This window comes from Dipodomys spectabilis, unplaced genomic scaffold (assembly GCF_019054845.1).
Source record: "Dipodomys spectabilis isolate Male_0828 unplaced genomic scaffold, ASM1905484v1 ptg000089l, whole genome shotgun sequence".
NCBI lineage: Eukaryota > Metazoa > Chordata > Mammalia > Rodentia > Heteromyidae > Dipodomys > Dipodomys spectabilis.
Genome location: NW_024870766.1, coordinates 12,294,960 through 12,315,871, shown reverse-complemented (window position 1 = coordinate 12,315,871; position 20,912 = coordinate 12,294,960). Strand labels below are relative to the sequence as shown.

The window sequence follows — 20,912 nt, the reverse complement described above, 5'->3', positions numbered from 1 at the left end:
AGGATCTTAAATTATATTTGTTTTTTTCTGTGTACATAATTATCAAATTTAGTTCAAATTTAATGGAAGAATTGCATTATTATGCTAAATGGTACAACTAATTTAATTTAAATTGCAGGTTTTTAAATTCCAAAAAGACATAGAATTTTAAATTCTTAAATTTAAAATCTTAAAATCTTTAAATTTTAAAATCCTAAATTCAAGAAGCAATTCTCTAATGTGAAAGTACTGGCATGAGAGAAACTACATTTGTATTCAACAGTTTTGTATTTTAAAATTATTTATTTATTTTGTTATCTTTATGTAGTTCTGCAAAGAGGTTGCAATTTAACAAAGCAGTTTATGCATACAGTACATCTTGATCAATGTCAGCATCCTCATACATTCCTTCCCTGCCCACTCTTCCCTCACTCCTCTTCATATAAAGACAATGTGTGCCGTTATATCAGACACCTAAGGCTATAGAGTGAAAAATTCGACACCTTTATTATGTATTACAAATTGTCACAGGACATTGAACAGCTGCTGGTAACTCTAGCCCTCATTTCACTTTCTCCATTCAAAAGAGGTAAATGTGACAACAAATAAGGCAAAATTATTTCTAGTCTTTAAAAAAAAAGAAGAATTTCACAATGTCCTTTGGGACTTTGGTGTATATACATTAGACTTAAAGAGTCATTTTGTCCCCTCGGGCACCTTCTATTACAACACCTTTTCAATTCTTTAAGAATTTAATGAGTCTTTTCATTAAAGACTTAAACAAAAATATGTTCCTTGAGACACAAAATAAATAGTAGATATTTCATCAGATAGACTTTAAGATTCTTTCAGTGTGTGCAAACTGGGTGGGTCCCCGAATTTGGATAGTATGTAGAAACTGGATAGTCACTTAAAGTAGGGTAGACTCGTACAAGCTCCAGTTTCATAAACACATCTGCCTTTAGAACAACCATAATTGGCACAATTTTGTTTTAATATTGGTCTTTTTGCTTTAGACAACAGCCTTTTGGAGAGCAAATTAGAGAGCTTTCAAAGACAATTTCATAAAATGTCACTTTATCAGCTCTTGTTCCCATTTTAAGTGGATTACAACAGCTCAGAGTTTTGTAATTGCATTTTCACCAAATGCCCAGTTCTTCTCTGAGGAATTCCTTTTTAACTGCATTAAGCAATAACATATCCTGAAGACATGAAACGTAATTTGACATCTGCCAACTAAGTGCAGAGGGTGACATTAAGAAAATAATTTTTAGTGGCATGATGTAAAAGAGGACTAGAATCAGGGTCAGAGAAGAATATTGTCTTTGTGAGTATATTATTTGCCTAAGTGACCATTGTGTAGGCCAGTGATCTGGCTTCTTAGAGCCTCAGTGCGCTCTACTGGAAATGTGATGATAGGGGTAATTGTCCCTTCTTGAACCATTATGAACTGGTGCTTCTTGGTAAAGCATGTAGAAATAAGTCAAATTGTTCTTCTATTCATGGGTCTCGTTAGGTTCATTTTCTTTGAAATTGTTTTCTTCCCCTTCCTCTTACTTATGAGGGTAGGAGCTATTGAACCTGGCCCTTCCATCCAAAGTATTACTTAATTATACTACAGCCTCTAAAATCTTCTTCATATGATCTGCTTAGTACAGCTTCATAAAGTTCCTCCCTTCATAGACTTCCTGTTCAGAGGAAGGAAAATGAGAGGACATCAATGGCCACTCCTGAATCTTGTAGATCACACATGAACCTTAGGGGTTTAAGGTTTAATGATTTTCCACTTGGTCCTTAAGCTCCTTGATGAGGAACTAGTTTTCTAACATAGGATGATTAAATTCCAACATTGGTTTTCTGTATGAAAAATTTTAGTATACAGAGCATCTGTGATTTGGTAATGGATAATACAAACATACACACATATAATATCTTGTCCTTTTTTATAAAATCATGTAGGGACCCAATATAGACAAGTCATAATTTTTGGAGATATGGATATTTCCATAAATATATTAAGAATTAGGAAGACCATTATAGTGAGAGAGATTCGAAAGGAGATAGACATATTTGTGTTTTTTATCCACAATCATTTGCTTTCTTCTTGTAATAAGTGTTAAGTCATCTCCTTGTAGATTGCCCAATTTCAAAGAAAAGGAGAGAGCTTCTAATAGTATTTAATTTTTCTCTTAGTTCTTCTCCTTTGCCTCATCATCACTACTCCTTAGGGGCAGGAAGTCGACCTGGTAAGGAATGTTAGGAATAGTTTCAATAAAACTTTCTTCATAAATTACCTTACTGGTTGTTGTAATAAAGCCAGAGAGTCACCCTATGGCTTCCGTTATAGTCAGCAGTCATGGCTTCTCCGTTATACACCAATTCTCTCAGGGAAACATTAATTAAAGAGGTTGCTGGACTGTGTGGAATCTTCCTCGCTCCAAGTGTCTGACAAAGATGCCAAGGCTGTCATGAGCAAGATACATTGGCATGGTCCTTTAACTCTGGCTTACTAAATGCTGTAAGCTCTTTGAAGTGCCTGCATTAACTACAAAGAGATCACCCACATTCATGTTCTTTTTCACAGGAAGTCGTCCTTGAAGAGGGTACAATTGCTTTTAAAAACTGGGTTAAAACGGGCACAGAAGTCTACAGACAGTTTTGGATTTTTGATGTGCAAAATCCCCAAGAAGTGGTAGTAAACAGCAGCAACATTAAAGTTAAACAAAGAGGTCCTTATACATACAGGTGAGTGTGTGTCCACAGAGGAGGGGCATTCTTCCCCTGGGCATGGATATTTGTCAGAAAGCTTCCGCCTGACAAATTCCATTGTATTGGTGTCTATTTATTTTCTTGCCAATGATATAACATGAGATAATTTTTTCCTATTTGTATGGAATCTAGAATCTCTTTAAGATGTGATATACATATATATCTTTCTCTCTCTTTCTATCTATCTATCTATCTATCTATATATAGCCATGTTAATAGCTATTTTATAGAAAAAATACAGAGGCTATTATTAATTTATCATCATCTAATAACTGCCTGGGTTTGGTATATGTGGCATATAATGTCGACATTTCTGAAATATACATATTAATCAGGGAAACCATATATGTGTGTGTATATGTGTGCATTATTTATTTATTTATTTAACAACATCATTATAAATGTTGACTTACATCAGTACTTATCAAAGCCTGGCTACTGGACCAGCATATGGGCATCACCAGGAGATTTGGTAGATCTGTCAATTCTGATACAATATCATACCAAATAGATCAGAAAATTTGTCATTGGAAACCAGTGATCAGTTCTGAAATCATTGATGCCATTCATATCCACACTAAGTTTGGGGAACCAAAGTTCTAATGTGATTATGTAACTATATACTTGCTAAGAGTTGAGAGTCCAATTAATTTCCATGTAATACAGATATTTAGGTGTATCAAGCAGTTTCATTTTTATATTTTTTTCTATTCTGAGTCTATATATGCTATACTTTTGTTTAGATTCTCTAATAGCTTAACATGTTTCTGAATAAAATATTTACTCATAACTGAGGCAAAGAATTATTCAGAAACTTTCATTTCTGTAAGTGAATAATCTGACAGCAATGGTGTGAGAGATCTTGCCCCTGATAATACAGAGAGAGGTAACTCAGATTTCTCTGCATTTTTTCTCCAACTTAAATTGTAATCTATATCTTTTTTCCCCAAGTATCAAGTAAGTAAAAGAAGTGCTAAAACTACTACCTTAACTAAAGATTTGGAATAGATAGATAAATAGATGGATAGAAAGATAGATAGAAAGATAGATCGATGTATTAACTAGGTTTTATTTATATATTATTTCTTTCACAAAATGTGATTTTTCTCAAGGGTAATTTGAGTCCATGATCACATTTTTATCACAGAATGTTCTATTTATAATTATTTTTATGATTTAAAAAGTGGTAGTTTTTAGCTGTTTTATATATTCTATGATTGTATCATCTCCCTTACTCTCTAAATGATTACTATGTTTCTAGAGCAAAAGCTGACACTGATATCATAATGAAATAATAGTTGTTGTGAGGTTATAACAGGGTATAACATGATTCATATTACAGTGTTGGTGACAACTGTGCTTTAGCAGTCCCCCCTAGTTTGTTTTCTCTTCATCTATCTATCTATCTATCTGTCTATCTATCTATCTACCTACCTATGATTATCACAATTTTGTTTAAAGATTTCCATTCTTTTTTCCACTTTTTAAATTTATTTTTATTGTCTAGGTAATGTACAGAGGGGTTAGAGTTACATGCATAAGGTAGGGAGTACATTTCTTGTCAAACATTGCTATCCTCCTCCCTCATTTGTCTACCACTTTCCCTCCCCCCCACATACTCCCACCCCCAAGTTATAAAGTTCATTTCCAACATGTTGCCTTGTGAGTACCACTGTTGCATTGTTTAAAGATTTCCATTCTTACAAGGAAAACATCTTTTCTTGGAAACTCTTGTGTTCTTATAGTTCTCACTGAGTATCTTGTTCTGGAAACCAGTGATAGCTATGATGTATACTGATGAAAAATCTAGAATTTATAGTAGGCTCAATGAAAGTTAAGTCATAATTGTATAAGCAATGTAACTTCAATGTCATAAATAAATGTGAGGAAAATGAATCGATGTGAGAATTTGAATACAAATCTCAAGTTGTTTTAGGGGAATTACTAATTTTGATAGGTTTAGGGGAATTGCTTTCACTTTGAAAGATATTATCTGGAATATGAGGAAACATAACCATAGGACTTTTTCTAACAACATGCTGACTATGTTCTCTAAATTTCAACTTTCTAAAGGCAAGGAGGGCATAGTATTAAGGGTTTTCTCACAATGAGTGCCATCTACTGGTATTGTGATGTAAGTAGTACAATATAAGCAAATTTGTTTGATTCAAAATTATTTTACTATTTGTGGAATTGTCTTCTCTATATAAATTTTCCTAAAATATGCAGTGGCTTGATTTTTAAATATCAATGAGATGTGCTCCAATTTTATTAGTTATTTTAGAGAAAAGTTGTTGTTAATAGTTTTCTGTCTTGGGGTTTTTCTAGACCTTTATATTCTTTGTATATAAGAACAGACAATAAAATTGTGATAAGCGTGTTAGACATAAAGTATCTTTTTAGATTGTTGTAAATCCTCCTAAAATAAAGTGCACCATTGTTTTAGAAAAGTCATTATGTCTTAAGCATTATGATTCATAATCTCTATTCAAGAAGAATTTGTATGTTTATTATAGCATAAAGTAATTTCTTTGACCTAAATTTTAGTATCATGCTTCTTTCAATCTTTACCTCAGTTATCTGTTCAGCTCAAATATTGATCATTTAAATATTTGTTAGTATGATGAATGAAATATATACCTTGTTTCGTTTTTGTAGGCATCTTGTTTTCCCTAAATATATTCCTATAGCTATCACCTTTTCCCTCATCCCTTAAAAAATCTGACATATTTTGCATCTTGAAGAACTGAAAGCCAGGAGCTTCTAACTAATTACTTTTTCACATATACTGGGAGTGAGGAGTGTTGGTGTATAACCCTTAAAAAGGGAATTTAGATTCTGTTATTTCTAGTTATCATTAAAGTACTAAAAAAGATGGAAAAATCAGTGGTGGAGAGTACTGTCCTTGGGAGAATTCTCCTTAGGACTGAAAACTGTGCTCAGAATTCCCTTGCTTAATCTCTTCTCTGCCTCCTTTTTTACCATCAGAAGAAATGCTCAGTGGGGTAGAGTCTGCAGTCTTATTACTCTTGAGATCTTGTTTAGTTCAGCGAGTTTCCCCACCCCAGTTACACACGGTATTTGCCTTTTTCCAAATGTATCATGTTCTATCTTCTTATTTTATGCATGCAACTTCCTGCCCTATTTTACCTAGGTAAACTATTAAACTAGGGTCTGGCCTTTAGACCATTATGTGGAATTGCTACCCCAATGATCCCACCCACTACCCAGGCTCAAACCTGGGTTTCTATTTGTTCTGGTTTTTTTTTTTGTTTTGTTTTGTTTTTAATGGATTTTATATACAAACCCATTAAAACATACTACTCCTTTCCTGGTTTAATATACCAGTTGAAAATTTTAAATTGGTTACAGTAAATTTCTTAGAAACTAGCACTGGCTAGTTAAGCACTTTAAATCCTGATATATTAAATTCTGAAACATTCTATGTTGTCAAATAGTTGTTTTTTTTTCAATGAGTGAATGCCATTTAGTACCTAAAGTTCATAGAAGACACATTGGTTTTTTAAATATCCATTGCTTCTGGTTTTATTTCTTTTCTTTCAGAGTTCGTTATCTAGCCAAGGAAAATATAACTCAGGACAATGAGGATCACACAGTCTCTTTTGTGCAGCCCAATGGCGCCATCTTTGAGCCTTCACTCTCAGTTGGAACAGAAAATGATACTTTCACAGTTCTCAATCTGGCTGTAGCGGTGAGTGGACAATTAATTGTCCTAAAATGCTCCTATCTTACGGCTAAGAGCATCAGCACTATGATTAGATCTTTAGCTTTTTTGGAAATCCTATAGAAATATAACACTGTGTGATTTATGCCTTTGGAAAGATGACAAAATTATAACAACTGAATTATAAGAGCCAAGTACACCATTTAAAATGGGGCTTAACTTGGATTGTCTTCTTGTGGTTGGAAATAAGGAAGCAAATGTGATTTTCTTGAGTTTAGACCAATTATACTTATCAAGGCAGAGTTTGGCAGGTGTTCTCAAAGAATCAAAATTTCCTGCTGAACTCCATTCTTGTATTTGGTCCATTTAGTTGTTAAAATAAGATTAGGTACTCCGTGTATTCATGGTGATTTGTTTTATAGGCTGCACCTCATATCTATCAAAATGCATTCGTTCAAGTGGTGCTCAATTCACTCATCAAAAAGTCAAAATCTTCTATGTTCCAAAACCGAACACTGAAGGAATTATTGTGGGGCTATAAGGATCCATTCTTGAGTTTGGTTCCATACCCTATTGTTACCACTGTTGGCGTATTTTATCCGGTAAGTACCAAATATAAAACCATATTGTGACATTATTAACTATGCATGTACAGTGTCCTTGACAAGTGTAAGACTAGAATCTACGATATTAGCGTATTGCTGACTGGGAATGAATACATACATATATATATATGTATGTGTATATGTGAGTATATATAATATGGCTGAGGATGTAGAAGAATCGTATTTAATACCTAACCAATAGAAGTAAATGCTTAATCACAGAGACACCAGATAGATAGATAGACAGACAGATAGATAGATAGATAGATAGATAGATAGATAGATGGATAGATAGATAGATAGATAGATGTGTATATGAAATGAAGTCTTTGAAAATAGCATGTTGTATATATGTATGTATATATACACACACACATGTGTGTGTGTATATATATGCATATATATATACATACACTTATGGTTTTAGCTTTTTTAATGGGACATTTCATTTTAAAATTATTTTCTAAATTTTAAATAAAAATTTGTTTTTCTTATCTCCACATATACAATTTTCCTAAAATTAGCTTGTAAGTCTGTAAATCTTGGAATGCTATTTTTGATGACTTTTCCCACAAAAGCAAGTTCAGTGCTGTATGTTTTTCTTTTTAATTGTGAAAATACCGTACAGAGGGGTTACAATTACATGGGCAAGGTAATGAGTGCATTTCTTGTCAAGCATTGCGGCCTCCTCCTTTGTCTCCATGCCCTCCCAACCCTTCTCATCCCCCTGCCCCGCCTGGCCAAAGTTGTAAAATTCGTTTTTCAACATAACATCTTGTACATCCCATTGTTGCAATGAGTCCACCTGTATCCCTATTCAAATGATTTGTTTTTTCTGTTCCCCTCCCCAAATTATACCAACATCAAATGCAGTGAAAACAGGGGTTATACCGTGGGGGAGGGACATACAAAGCAACAAGGAAATCATCTTATAAATATGTGAGAAATATTCACATGAAAGCAAAAACATTTGAACACTTATCTTGGGGTTCATTTCACCTAACATCAACTTATCTGATCTTTTCTGCTTGTTTGCTTAAAATATCTTCATATTACTATCCTTCTTTCTCTAGTTCTCTTAACAAATTTGTTTTACTCTTCACTAGGAAGTTAGCCTGAATTTACATATGAAATTGTCAGTGAGATTTATTTTTTCTCATATTCTGTTTTATTCTTGTAATTTAAATAGTTCCCACTGAAGAATAGTCATATTTATCATTGTATCATAATTATTTCACAACTTAACAAATTAGTTTAACATATTATACCATACTGTTCAATTTAGAGATAAAAAAATCATAGTCTTTCTTTGCTTTTATTTTTCTGACTGACATCTTTGACATTTTTGCCTATATCACTGCACACAGTGAAGAACAAAATTTAATGAGGTTTATAATTAACAGCTTAAAGTAAATGGCCTACATATATTATGTCTTGGCAATGAAGATACAAGTGGTTTTGTTCTTCAGGATTTACTTGGTTGTAGCTTAGTGTTTTAATGAGCTGGCTTTGCTGGAGTAGTACCTTCTGATTTTGCTGAACATTGTACCTGGTATATTGCTTGCACTTTCCTGATCTCATTTGTGTTTAGGATTGGAAAGCTGCTTATCAATTAAGCGTTGCTATAGAAAGCATTAAGGAATCAGGGATTCAATTCTTTGAGATATACTACAACTGTTTTCTTGGCTAATTTAGTTGTTAATTTTGCATGCTTTGTCTTTGCAGTAAGAAATTATTTAAATATTTGGAGTGCTCCTAAAAACAATCTAGTTCTCATAAGTTTCACTCATTCATTCTTTGCATGAATGGTGATCAGCACTGCTTCATTGAGGGCTTAATTATTCAGAATGCTGAGTCTGAGCCTGTCAGTCTCTGTCATGTCTTTCCTACATTATCTCAGCATCAAGACAGATTTTATATCCTACCCTTTAATAAGTTCAAACCCCAGGACTAAAACAATCTCATACACTATACATTGAATTATAGAAAAGGATTCTGAATAACCAATGTTAAATGTAGAAGTTCATTATTTGTAATGTTACAATTTAGAGAATATGACTTGTTCAATAAATATTTTTTCTTGTATAAATTTTTTCAGTACAACAATACTGTAGATGGAGTTTATAAAGTTTTCAATGGGAAGGATGACATAAGCAAAGTTGCTATAATTGACACATACAAAGGGAAAAGGTAAGTGTCTTAGGAAAGTGTGTTTGTGTGTATGTTGTGTATGCTAAACTACTGTGAGACAGGAATGGTATTTTTTAACTGGCACTGGTACCAACCTTTGCAACAGACCTGGTAAAGTATCCTCTCTGGGAATGACTTTTCTGTCAGGCTCTTCCGCTTCCCTATTTGTTTCAGCTTGTTTCCCTATTTTCACCTGTACAAAAGTTCATGCTACTGCATTTCAGTGCTGCTTAGGATTTCCTTGGCTTTCATGCATGGTGTCTCTTCCATTTTTAACGAAATAGAGACTATTTTCTTCTCTACAGCCTATCTAGAATTATAGTGTACCTATGTAGTTCAATAATCACAAATGAAATAAATGAAAAATCAACACACCTAATAGGTAGAAAAATGATTTATTTATTTATTTAGTGCTTTTGTTAATACTGAGTATTGTTTAGACGTTCAAGTGACCATTTCTAAGTTCATCAGTAAAGGCAGTGGCTTAATGAGTGTTTCCCTGTAAACAGTCTTCAAATAGTTTCCGTATTGATGATTTAGGTTTCTAACCTTTGTAAATGCAAAAATGGAATTCGTATTCAATTACAGTTCTAGAATTTGCATACCTAAAATGCAAAATTTGTCACTTTTGGAAAAGGAGAAGAACAAGGCAACTTCATGAAGATATTATTTCAATTCTCCCAGCTTCTGACAGCCTGTCTGAAAGATTTATAGTTTTTCATATTTGTAAAAAGTAAAGAACTACCATATATATCAGGGAGAAAGCATTCTTTTCTTCTCCTGAAGTAAAAATAAGTCAACAAAACAGAAAGGATTAAATGATTTCATGAGAGTCTTTATCTAGTAATAGCTGCCATAGTTACACATTTACTAGTGTAGTGCTTATAAAGAGTTCCTATTCATAGGGAAGTTGAGTGGAGGAAAACAAACACATCTAAGTGTTTAAATGAAATCTGATCAAAGTTCTATGTTGAACAATTAGTATTTCACTTATCTGAGTATTATAAATGTAGAGAAGTGTAGAGAGGGTTATGTACTTCTAATTAGAGCAAGAATTACATATTACTTTGAGTCTCAAATAAGGGTGAATTAACTCTTCTTGACAACACCGAGTGTGATTAATAGCCTATAATTTTAAAAAGTAAGCAACAGATTGTATTTATATTTCATACATAATATGTCAGGAATGAGAAAAATCTAGCTTTTCCATCACCAAAAGAAAAATGGCTGAGGATGCAGGTGAGTTATTACTGCTATCATATTTTAATCACTTTTTGCTATATGTAAATATTTAAGCTTACACAGGTATTAAAGCAGAAGGTAATAAACTTTACCTAACTTTAAAATTACCTGATGCAAGAGTTAAAACAGACAAATGAAATAGATTATTTACATGTTTCAATTTGTAGGGGTCTAAACATTTACTTCTCATTCTTTTCTTCTATTTTTCTAGCTTATATTGAGAATAACTCAATTAATAATTGTCTACTATTCATTGCAAACACTTAACATTCTCCCAAATAACTCCTTTCTCTCATTGGGGAAAAAAAATCCCTAGGTAGAGGTCTATGTTTTAAATAAACATTTCATAATTTTCTTCTCTGAAAGCTCAGTCTTTTTTATGTTTTCTTTTTCAGGCTAATTTACCATTTGGCACTGATTTGTCCATATCACTGATTTGTCCATATCATGCCTTAATATAATTAATTACTGTAAGATTAAAGTTTCAAACAAATGAATATTAGAACATGTCTTAAACTTAGCATGTCACATGTAATCTTTATTTTTCAGCAGAACTATATTGAATCAAAGTAGGAAAAATAATTTAAAGTATACTTGAAATGAGAATATTTATACATCTGTCTTTTATCCCTAAGGAATCTCTCCTATTGGCCAAGTTATTGTGACATGATTAATGGCACAGGTAAGAACATTTTAGATAACCCTCACCATCATACCTTACCTTCTCCCATCACTTTTGCTACAATATTCTGAAGGCTCAGTGTCTGTGTTTGCCTGTCTTTATAGCCCCACTCAATAATGTACTTTCTGTTCTATAAGCTTAGTATGATGGGATGGGATTTCTGAGGTTAACCATAGAGAATTCACACCACTTTGTTATTAAGGAAACATTTGCTATATAAAACCTATACTTAATGGATTGGTATCCTACTAACAGAAATAGCTTAAAAACAAACAAACAAAAACAACCAGGTTGGTGGCTTCTACCTATAATTCAAGCTATTTAGAGGAGTTAGGCAGATCACAATTTGAGGCCAGTTCCTGAAAAAAAAAAATCAAGACTTGACCTGGCTAAAATAGTAGGGAATTTTTCTTGTAAAAGTGACACCCTGACTAAAAACTTCAGTATGAGGAAAATAAAAAGCAAACTAAAAGAATAATGATTATTCATCCCTTTCTTATATACTATACAGATAAAATTGAATAGAAACATAATGACAGAAGTGAAAACTTACTTCTTAGTGAGACTAAAAACTTAAGTAGTTAGTGAAGTAAAATAAAAAATCATATGTATATCACATTTATATGTATATATATGTGTATGTGTGTACATATGCATGTGTAATGTACATGTGTATACACACATGTATATATGCATTGTACACATGCATACTTACATTTATGTGTGTAGGCATACATGTTCATGCATACACATACACATACACTATATTTTCTTGATCCGTTCATACATTAAGGAGCATTTAGGTTGATTCCATACCTTGACTATGGTGAATAGTGTTGCAATAAACATGATTGTGCTGGTGACTTTGCTGTATCCTGGTTTGTAATCTTTTGGGTAAATGTCCACGAGTGGAATTTCTGGATTACAGGGTAGTTCTATGTTCAATTTCAATGGGATTTTATTCATTCATTAGAAAGAATGATATTGTACCATTTGTAAAGAAATAGAAAGACTTAGAAAAAGTATTTTAAATGTAGTAAGTCAGGTCCAGAGAGACTAAGGATTCATGTTTCCCCTTAGATGTGGAAGCTAGATGTAGCTTATAAACTTATAATAAATACCTTGGGTGGTATGCAAGTGTATACAAATGTAGTAACCGAAATATAACAGATTTAGGGAAGATTTCAAATAGTGTAATTCCTTAGAAGGGCAAAATCAAACTTCAGCAAAATAAAACAGCAGGAGTGAGACACTCAAGAGGGATGCGGTGGGACCAAGTAGAAAAGGGTAGATGAATGAAAAGAAGACCAGGAGAATGCAGTCAAGAGTCCAGCCTATATTGTCCAAAGTTAAGAAGAACAAGGAAAGGGATGTATAGAGGTAGGATGGGTAAGAATGTTGAAAGGAGTGACATTGATCCAGATGCATTGTATCACGAACTGCTTTGCTAACTTGCTACTCTTTGTACAACTTAAAGATAAAAATAAAAAGAATAAAATATCCATATATTTTTAATAAGGTAGTTACCATGAGAAAGTTCAGGAAAAAATAATAAGCTTACATTGTTAAATTTCTGCTACCCATGAATACTATGTGTGAGTGTAAGAATTCTGCATTAGAATTGGAGAACAAAAGAACTGAAAGCTCTGATTTAATATTTGGCTAACTCTGGCTTCTAGTTGTCCTTGAAGAAAAGTACACGTTTATTAGCAAAAGAAGTAAGATTTGGAAAGCTATGGCAATCAAATATTATAAAGTAATTAAAATCAAGTGTAAGCATTCAAGGACTAGGAAGCACAAACAAAATATTTACAAAATAAGAGAAAATATCTAACAGGAAAATGTTACAATAATGATGAAAAACGTTAAATGAAAAGAAAACTGGAGTGCTTACTTTTCCAAAATGTTGTTTGAGTCTTGCATGATTATTTAATTGAATTGCTTTTTGTTTAGAAATTGAAAGACATTTTTATGTATTTTTAGTTTTTTTAAGTTAATTTACTTTATTGTTATTATAAAGGTTACATACAAAGGGATTACAATTGCATGAGGCAGGCAATAACTACATTTCCTTTCAGAGTGTCTTCTCTTCCCTCACTCTCTCCCATCCCTTCCCTCCCATATTGCTTTATAGAGCAAAAATGACTGGATTTGCTTTTGTAGGATGTTAAGCCATAAGAATAATGCATTTCTGCACATAAATTTTCAAGTGACTCATACTTCTCTCTGTATTTACATAAACATCATACTTAATCCTTACAGACAAAAGTATAATCTGCTGTTCCTATGTATTAAAGAATTTATTGTTTATTTAAGAGGAAAATAATTGTACAGCCTGTCTGAAGTTAGTAGATAGGTGTAGCCAAAAGAGCTACAGGCTAGAAGATGCATTAGTAAAAATAATATAAAAATGTAAACTCCAGGCTTGAATTTGAGAGGGTGAATATTTTACTAGTATTATGTAAAAACTGAACTACATAACTTGAGGATAGGAATAGTGGGGAAGGACAATGAAAATGGTGATATTGATCAAAGTTCATTGTACTTATAGCCTGACTTATGAAATTGGAAATTCTTTGTATAACTATGTTATAATCATTTTTATTGTAAGTAGTTTTACAATGGAGTAGCCAATTAATAAAGCAGTTTTTAATCATAATTTTTAGGTATAAGCATAGAAGTAAAAAGAAAGAAGAGCAGAAATGTGTTGAGTAGGGCAAGTTATGACTCTAAGGAATACTCTTGGTCATGGGACTAGAAAGATAATAGGAAAAGATATCAATATTGGTATAACTTGGAATCATTTCGCTGAGGAAAAAGTATCTCTGGTGGTATCATTTCTCTTTGTCATTGCCCATATAAATTTCTGGATATAATTCTGGCATACATTCTATCATAGTTCAGATAATAATTGTTGAAGACTAACAGTGTATTTTCTTTTAGTTGGTAAGATTCTGGGAAGGCATTTTCCAGACAGGGCCCAGTATGGCAGATCCCAGATAAACTTTAATATTTAATCATCTCACTGCCAGGATGAAGCAGTGAGTACAAGATTACTGTAACCCTCACCATGGGAGTGTAAGTGAGATATAACAGTTATCATGAAGGTACACTTGCTAGAAAAGACACTGGCCTACATAACTGAGGGCTGGGTCTTACTGTTTGAAACAAATATTTCCAGTGTAGGCTCATTTTGTTTATATTCATTTGAGAAGCAAATGGAAGAGTATCTAATAATTTCCTCATTTATTTAATGTGTGCTGTTAGCTATGTTAGGAATTCAATCACCTCAATAATTGCCTTGTTAAATTGATTGAATATGTTTCCAAAGCATTGGGAGGAAATTTTATTTAGTGAGAGATATGGATTTCAAATGGATTGGAAAATACTAATCAGCCCTGAGTACAAATGAATGAATCACTATTAAGACCAAAGTCGGTATAACCCATGTTCTGAAGGACTCTATGGTAAGAGATATTTCCCTCCGTTGATGGAGCAAGTCATTTCCAAATCATACAATTACAGCTTTCACATAATCTGATTTTACTATTTACTTGTTGAACCTCTGATCCTTGTAGCCCCATATGGTTGTCAGGTTCTCTAAATGTGTCCTGGATGTTTGATTTATGCTGTAGACTAAGAATGTGTACTAGACTTGGGAAATGTAAAACTCCATTATTTTTATTGAGTGTGCACTGAAATAGGACTAAGAATATATTAGATTGAATAAAACTACTAGATACTTTTTTAAATTAGGTAAGTCATTTTATCATATTTCTATTAACTATGCTTGAAAGAGATTTCTAGATTTTTTAGAGAATGCATATTACATTTAATCACTTGCCACTGCCTTGATTTTTAATAGATGCAGCCTCATTTCCACCTTTTGTTGAGAAGTCTCGAGTATTGCGATTCTTTTCCTCTGATATTTGCAGGTAAGACGTAGCTAATGATCTATGTCTAAATCAGACTTTTTGTCCCTCAAGCAGTAAAGTGAAATTAAAGAGCTCATGAACTAATAAATGTATTATTGAATAAAAATATACTTAGAGTATTTTTATTTGGGAAGGGCTGGGAAGGGAAACAAAGGAGGAGGCATCAATGTTTGATAAGAAATGTACTCATTATCTTGCCCATGTAATTGTAACCCCTCTATAAGTTATTTTCACAATAAAAAATTCATATATTAAAAAAAAGAATAAATGCATAAGAAGTGGCACTGTGGCTCAAGTGGTAGCATGCTAACCTTGAGCTGAAGAGCTGAGGGATAGCTCTCAGGTCCAGAATTCAAGCCCCATGACCAACAAAAAAAAAGAAAAAAAAAGAATAAATGCATAAATATAGAATTCATGTGCTTATTAAATATTTTCAAAATACTCTTCTGTATATTCTAATAATTTATAGGGCAAATCATTTTCTATACTTCTATTAACAACTATTTTTATGCATTTAATAAATTATTAGTGCTTTTAATACCAATGAAATCCAAAAGAAATTGTCTAGTCTTTCTAAAAATATACATAAAGGACTCAGAACTATGTACATTAACCAATATGGAATTTTATCTTACTAACTCTTTCCAAAGTAGCCTTCTGAATGTTTCAACTTTTAATAGCATAAAGCATTTTTTTGTTCTTTTAAGAACATTTTCATGCATTTTAATCAACTGAATTTAATACCACCAATGAAGCCTAGAAGAAACTGCCCAGTTTTTATAAAAATAGGCAAAGATGACCCAGAATTTTATCATTACTGTTTTCTACAGTATCTTTTCATACTGGTGGGACCTAGGAAAGACTCTACAACTCCTGGTGCTCTTCCCACTCTTTTTGAATTGAGCCCTGTCCCTAAACTCTGAAATTGAAGGCAAACATTGAATATTTGTGTATATTTCCCTTATCCAAAAATTTAATGAGAACCATGTTTGTTCCCATAGTATTTTCTGAGAATTAGCAGGATACATACTGAGCTCTAGCATAGTGCCTATTTCTTGGTAAATATTTTGGAAATGATGTTTTATGGGCTCACACCCCAACAACTGAGTAGATTTTATTTTTCCAAGATTAAATTTGAAATATAGAGACTTTGGACTGGGTGCAAATAAATATTTATTACTTCAAACTCTTTAATATATAAGGGAAATTAACTCTTAAGAAATGTCACTGATATATATATTTATATGTTCCATGGTAGTGTATAATCAAAATTTGTAACATAATATATAATATTATATAATTTAATATTTTTGAATAAATAAAAACATTTTATACTCAGGTATTGAGTTGTGATCATTTTTCTCTAGGATTTAAGCAAGTCTAAGATTCTATCAAGATCATCTGATATTTCTAAGTTAAAGCAAAAATATAAACCAAAAAATGAAAAGAGACAATGGATTTCCAATGTGTGGTTCTGTTTCTTGGAATTAAACTTGTTTTTATCCCTGTGTAGATCAATCTATGCTGTATTTGGATCTGAGGTTGACTTGAAAGGAATCCCTGTGTATAGATTTGTTCTTCCAGCCAAAGCCTTTGCATCTCCAGTCCAAAACCCAGACAATCATTGCTTCTGCACAGAAACCATTATCTCCAAAAATTGTACTTCATATGGTGTGCTAGACATTGGCAAATGCAAAGAAGGTACATATGTGTTCTTGGCATCATGATTCATGACATCATTTGTAGTATTCTTCTAAAATGCCTTACCCCAAATCACTTTCTACCGAAAACTGAAAATTAAGGCATTGATAAGAGAAAGTAAACAAGGTTTGATAGCAGGAATTTTAGTGTTGCTTTTATTCAGTATTTGGGGTCTCATTTGTGAAACCAATGTTGTATTATTAAGAAAAAACTTCCAACATTATTTTGCTTGTAATTATTCTCTGAGCTTCCTGAGCTATCTATCTGTGACTTTTCCTATCTTTTACTTCCTAGAAAATGATAAAGGAAAGTAAATGCTTAGAATATCTCTAAAACAAGAATGGTCAAACAATATTTGGACTCCTCCTTGTTTCTTCACACAGTTGTGAGTGTGAATGAAAAAGGAAGGAAAAAAATTACTCATGAATGGATTTTCAGTCTAGGAACATAGTTATGCTTAGTGCATGGATATATGTAGTTGAAACTTTGTTTAGCAGCTGAACTATGCAAACTGAAAGTTGGCACAAATTAAAGACCAGACACCAACTCACTGCTTAGGAGGAAAATGCAGAAGTTAACATTTCATCTCTACATATTATGTACCCTGATAAAAATCTTTCCCTAAACTCTAATCAGTGTTCAAAGCCAACTATTTTACTTAATCTTAAAAAAAAATCTTTTCTTATAAGAAAGTAGTTTCTGAGCATTATGTTCAACAAGAAATGATTATTTGCAATTGAGTCTGATTTTCTGTTTTCAGGAAGACCTGTGTACATTTCACTTCCTCATTTTCTACATGCAAGTCCTGATATTTCAGAACCCATTGAAGGCTTATATCCAAATGAAGAAGAACACAGGACATACTTGGATGTTGAGCCTGTGAGAAAATAGATTATTTCTTTGACTTAGCTAATACTGTCATTTATAAACCCAAGAAAATCTTTCAGTCACAATTTTGAATTACTTTCTTAATAAATTAGTGAAACTTGGTCAATGTAACTAGCACTGATTTCTTCCTTTTGTGACATACAAGTGGGGAGAAAATTAAATTTTTATTGCATGGACTTTGATAAGACTTTTAATGGTATGTAAATTAGGAATGCAAATGATGAAAATGAATAGTTAGCTTACTTGTGACTATTTTATCCTGAAACTAAATTTATGTATAGATATTGCTTTCATGAGAAGTCACCATCACCACCATTTGCTATTAGGAATTAATAGATTTTATGAGAATATATAAGTTTCATTCAAAATCTCCTGTATTAAACCTCAGAAGAATCTAAAACACCATAGTTTTAACATTTCTATTAGTAGAGTTTTCTAATGTTAAGGACAAGTGGGGAAGGAGTTTAATTGGACAGTTGCTTGCCCAGAAAGTCTAAGGTCCTAGGTTAGAGTCTCTTCACCACATACACACAGATTAAATCCTAGAATCTCAATAATTAGGTTTCTGATGAAAAATAACAGTGGAAGGTATTGGTATAATTACACTAACACGTGGAATCTGAATAAATTTATAGTTGATCATGCAGAATTCAGGAATTAAATGAGAGCTACATTATGTTACTGATGCTGTTAATTTCATGCATATTATCACAAATTAAAATAAAACCTGATGGTCTTCTCTGTTTGACAAAGCAATTACATGTATATACACACATATAGGTGTATAAAAATTTATACATAGAATCTGATTTACATATACCTATATAGGTAATAGCTAATAAGTCCAATTAATTTTTATAAGCCTTAAGTCCTTTTTTGTTAAGCTCTTAACTTTCCTGCTGTCATAGCAAAAATAAAATTTGCATATTACAAAATTTATTTTAAAAGAAGTTAGTAATTATTTTAGTTTATTTTTCTTTCAGATAACTGGATTCACATTACAATTTGCAAAACGGCTACAGGTGAACATATTGGTCAAACCAGCAAAAAAAATTGAGTGAGTCATTTTATGTTATATTTTTTCATTTCTATTGTAAAGTTTATTTATAGAAGTGTTAGCTATATATGTAATGAGTACATGTCTTTTTGAACAGTGTCAGCACAGAAATCGTGGGACAAAGCGTTAATCAATTCAGCTGTGATACTCCCTAGACACTATGTTGGAAATGAACTATACAAATTGGGGAAAAGGGGTTCAGGAGGGGAAAAACTGGGAGTGAGTCACTTTAAACAATATTATCTTTATCCATATTCTTGTAAGAATGACTAGGCTCATGAAAGAATATCAAATGTAATTTCTCTTCAGTTTAATGTTAATTCACAATAATTAATTTAGTAACTTTTCACTAAGAATAATTATCACATACAGTTTAAAATCATGTCTAGTGTTTATTGAAATATATTAACATATTTTTCCTACATAGCATTTGTTGGGAAAATGTGCTTGAAAAAAGCTAAACTAGTTATAGATTTGTATTAAATATGTGAGTGAAAAGTCCGAGAAACAGCTCCATTAAAATTTGAATAGTTTGTGGCCAAGAACAAAATTCTAGAAACTTAAATAAGCAAGAACAATTGATTTCTGAACATCTACAGTTGTAATTACAAAAATATCTATCAGATATATATTAAAATAAATGTTTTGACAGTTATTTTCAATATACATTACAGAGCATTAAAGGGTCTGAAGAAGAATTATATTGTGCCTATACTTTGGCTTAATGAGGTTAGTATTTTAATTCATTAATACAAGACAACAAAATAAGCTTTTGATGTTTCCAAATTATATATGTATTGGAGGTTGTATATGCTTTAATTTTTCATAGGGATAATCCAGCTTACACATTATTGAGTATGTCTATTTGTTAGAAATAAATTGCATACAAATATCAGTTTTATTTTCTTTTAAAAAGACAAACAGTTTGAAATGATATTCATAGTGTATCTAATTTATATTTTCTTGGTCATTATATGATTTCCTTGTGAAATCAAGACTTACTCAAAATATCGATGCTTTAGAAATATTGAGTTAAATATATTTTAAGACACTATAAAAGTCGACTGTGCTTATAAAGGACAGATTAGATTAGGTATGGGCAGCATATCCTACTGCCTGAAAATATTTAGTGTAAATGACAAAAGTTTGTTTGTCAGAGCTAGAAAATGTGTTGTTTGAACCTTTAGGAGTGAAATTATAGAACTTTGTAAATTCTCTCTGTCACTGGGTGATAACTTTTAGAAATTGGTGTAATATTTCAGAGACAATTTTGAAGAGTAAATGAACTCTGTACACTGAAGATTGTTATGTATCATATTTAAAGAAAGTGAGTTATTACTGTATGTATTGTCTTCTTTGACAAGAAAAGGGATCCCTACTCCCTCATATCTTAGATGTAAATGACTAACATATATGTCAGGAATGTTTAGAGGAAAAGAAAGTACAGAGATTGTGTATTTTGTTTCATGGTTTTACCCAAATAATGTTAATTATTGATTACAGACTGGTACCATTGGTGATGAGAAAGCACAAATGTTCAGAAATCAAGTGATTGGAAAAATAAATCTCCTCAGGCTGGTTGAGTTGGTCTTGCTGGGTATTGGAGTGGTGATGTTTGTTGCTTTTATGATTTCATACTGTGTATGCAGAACAAAGAAAGTAAAATAAGTAAGTACATACCAAGTATATGCATTGCTCAGGATTTTACACAAATCATTTCATCTGATCCTTGCTAAAATTCCGTGAGGCTGTAATAGCCAGCCTTCATAGCATCTATTATATTCTTGAGTGACAGTCCAACAAATTATAATCTGTAATCACTGAAAAAAAATGTGCATTATTAAATTCTAAATCAATCAAATTAAGGATTCAAAAACTTAGAGTAGAATTTAAGAACTGTTTTTTATCCTTTTCAAAATTTATTATCTCTAAGTAAATATACAAAGAGATTTCAGTTCTACCAGTTTGTAAGTAGAATATATCTGGATCTTGATTAGTGTCATACCTACCATCAGTCTTCCACAACTTCCCCAACACCAACCATACCCTAATATCTCTTTTCTGGAGAGAGTAAGAATCTTGCCTTAAGAAGACAACTCAACTTTTTGTTCTGTACTATTCCTACAACTTTTCATTTACTAAAAGAAAAAAAGAAAAGAAACAACTGAACAAACGCCTA

The 20,912-nt window shown here is 32.1% G+C and overlaps 1 protein-coding gene across 3 annotated transcripts in view; it reads left to right on the top strand.

Annotated features, from left to right (window-relative positions):
- The window catches only part of Cd36 (CD36 molecule), a 53,915-nt gene that overhangs the window by 31,082 nt on the left and 1,921 nt on the right, over window positions 1–20,912 (top strand). For all 3 annotated transcript variants that reach the window (XM_042684567.1, XM_042684566.1, XM_042684565.1), the window contains exons 4-14: window positions 2,564–2,724; window positions 6,313–6,460; window positions 6,856–7,035; window positions 9,137–9,228; window positions 11,106–11,152; window positions 15,018–15,087; window positions 16,601–16,788; window positions 17,549–17,667; window positions 18,660–18,733; window positions 19,408–19,462; window positions 20,237–20,401. In XM_042684567.1, the coding sequence (XP_042540501.1) occupies window positions 2,564–2,724; window positions 6,313–6,460; window positions 6,856–7,035; window positions 9,137–9,228; window positions 11,106–11,152; window positions 15,018–15,087; window positions 16,601–16,788; window positions 17,549–17,667; window positions 18,660–18,733; window positions 19,408–19,462; window positions 20,237–20,401 (1,299 nt within the window). The remainder of the gene's footprint in view (window positions 1–2,563; window positions 2,725–6,312; window positions 6,461–6,855; window positions 7,036–9,136; window positions 9,229–11,105; window positions 11,153–15,017; window positions 15,088–16,600; window positions 16,789–17,548; window positions 17,668–18,659; window positions 18,734–19,407; window positions 19,463–20,236; window positions 20,402–20,912) is intronic.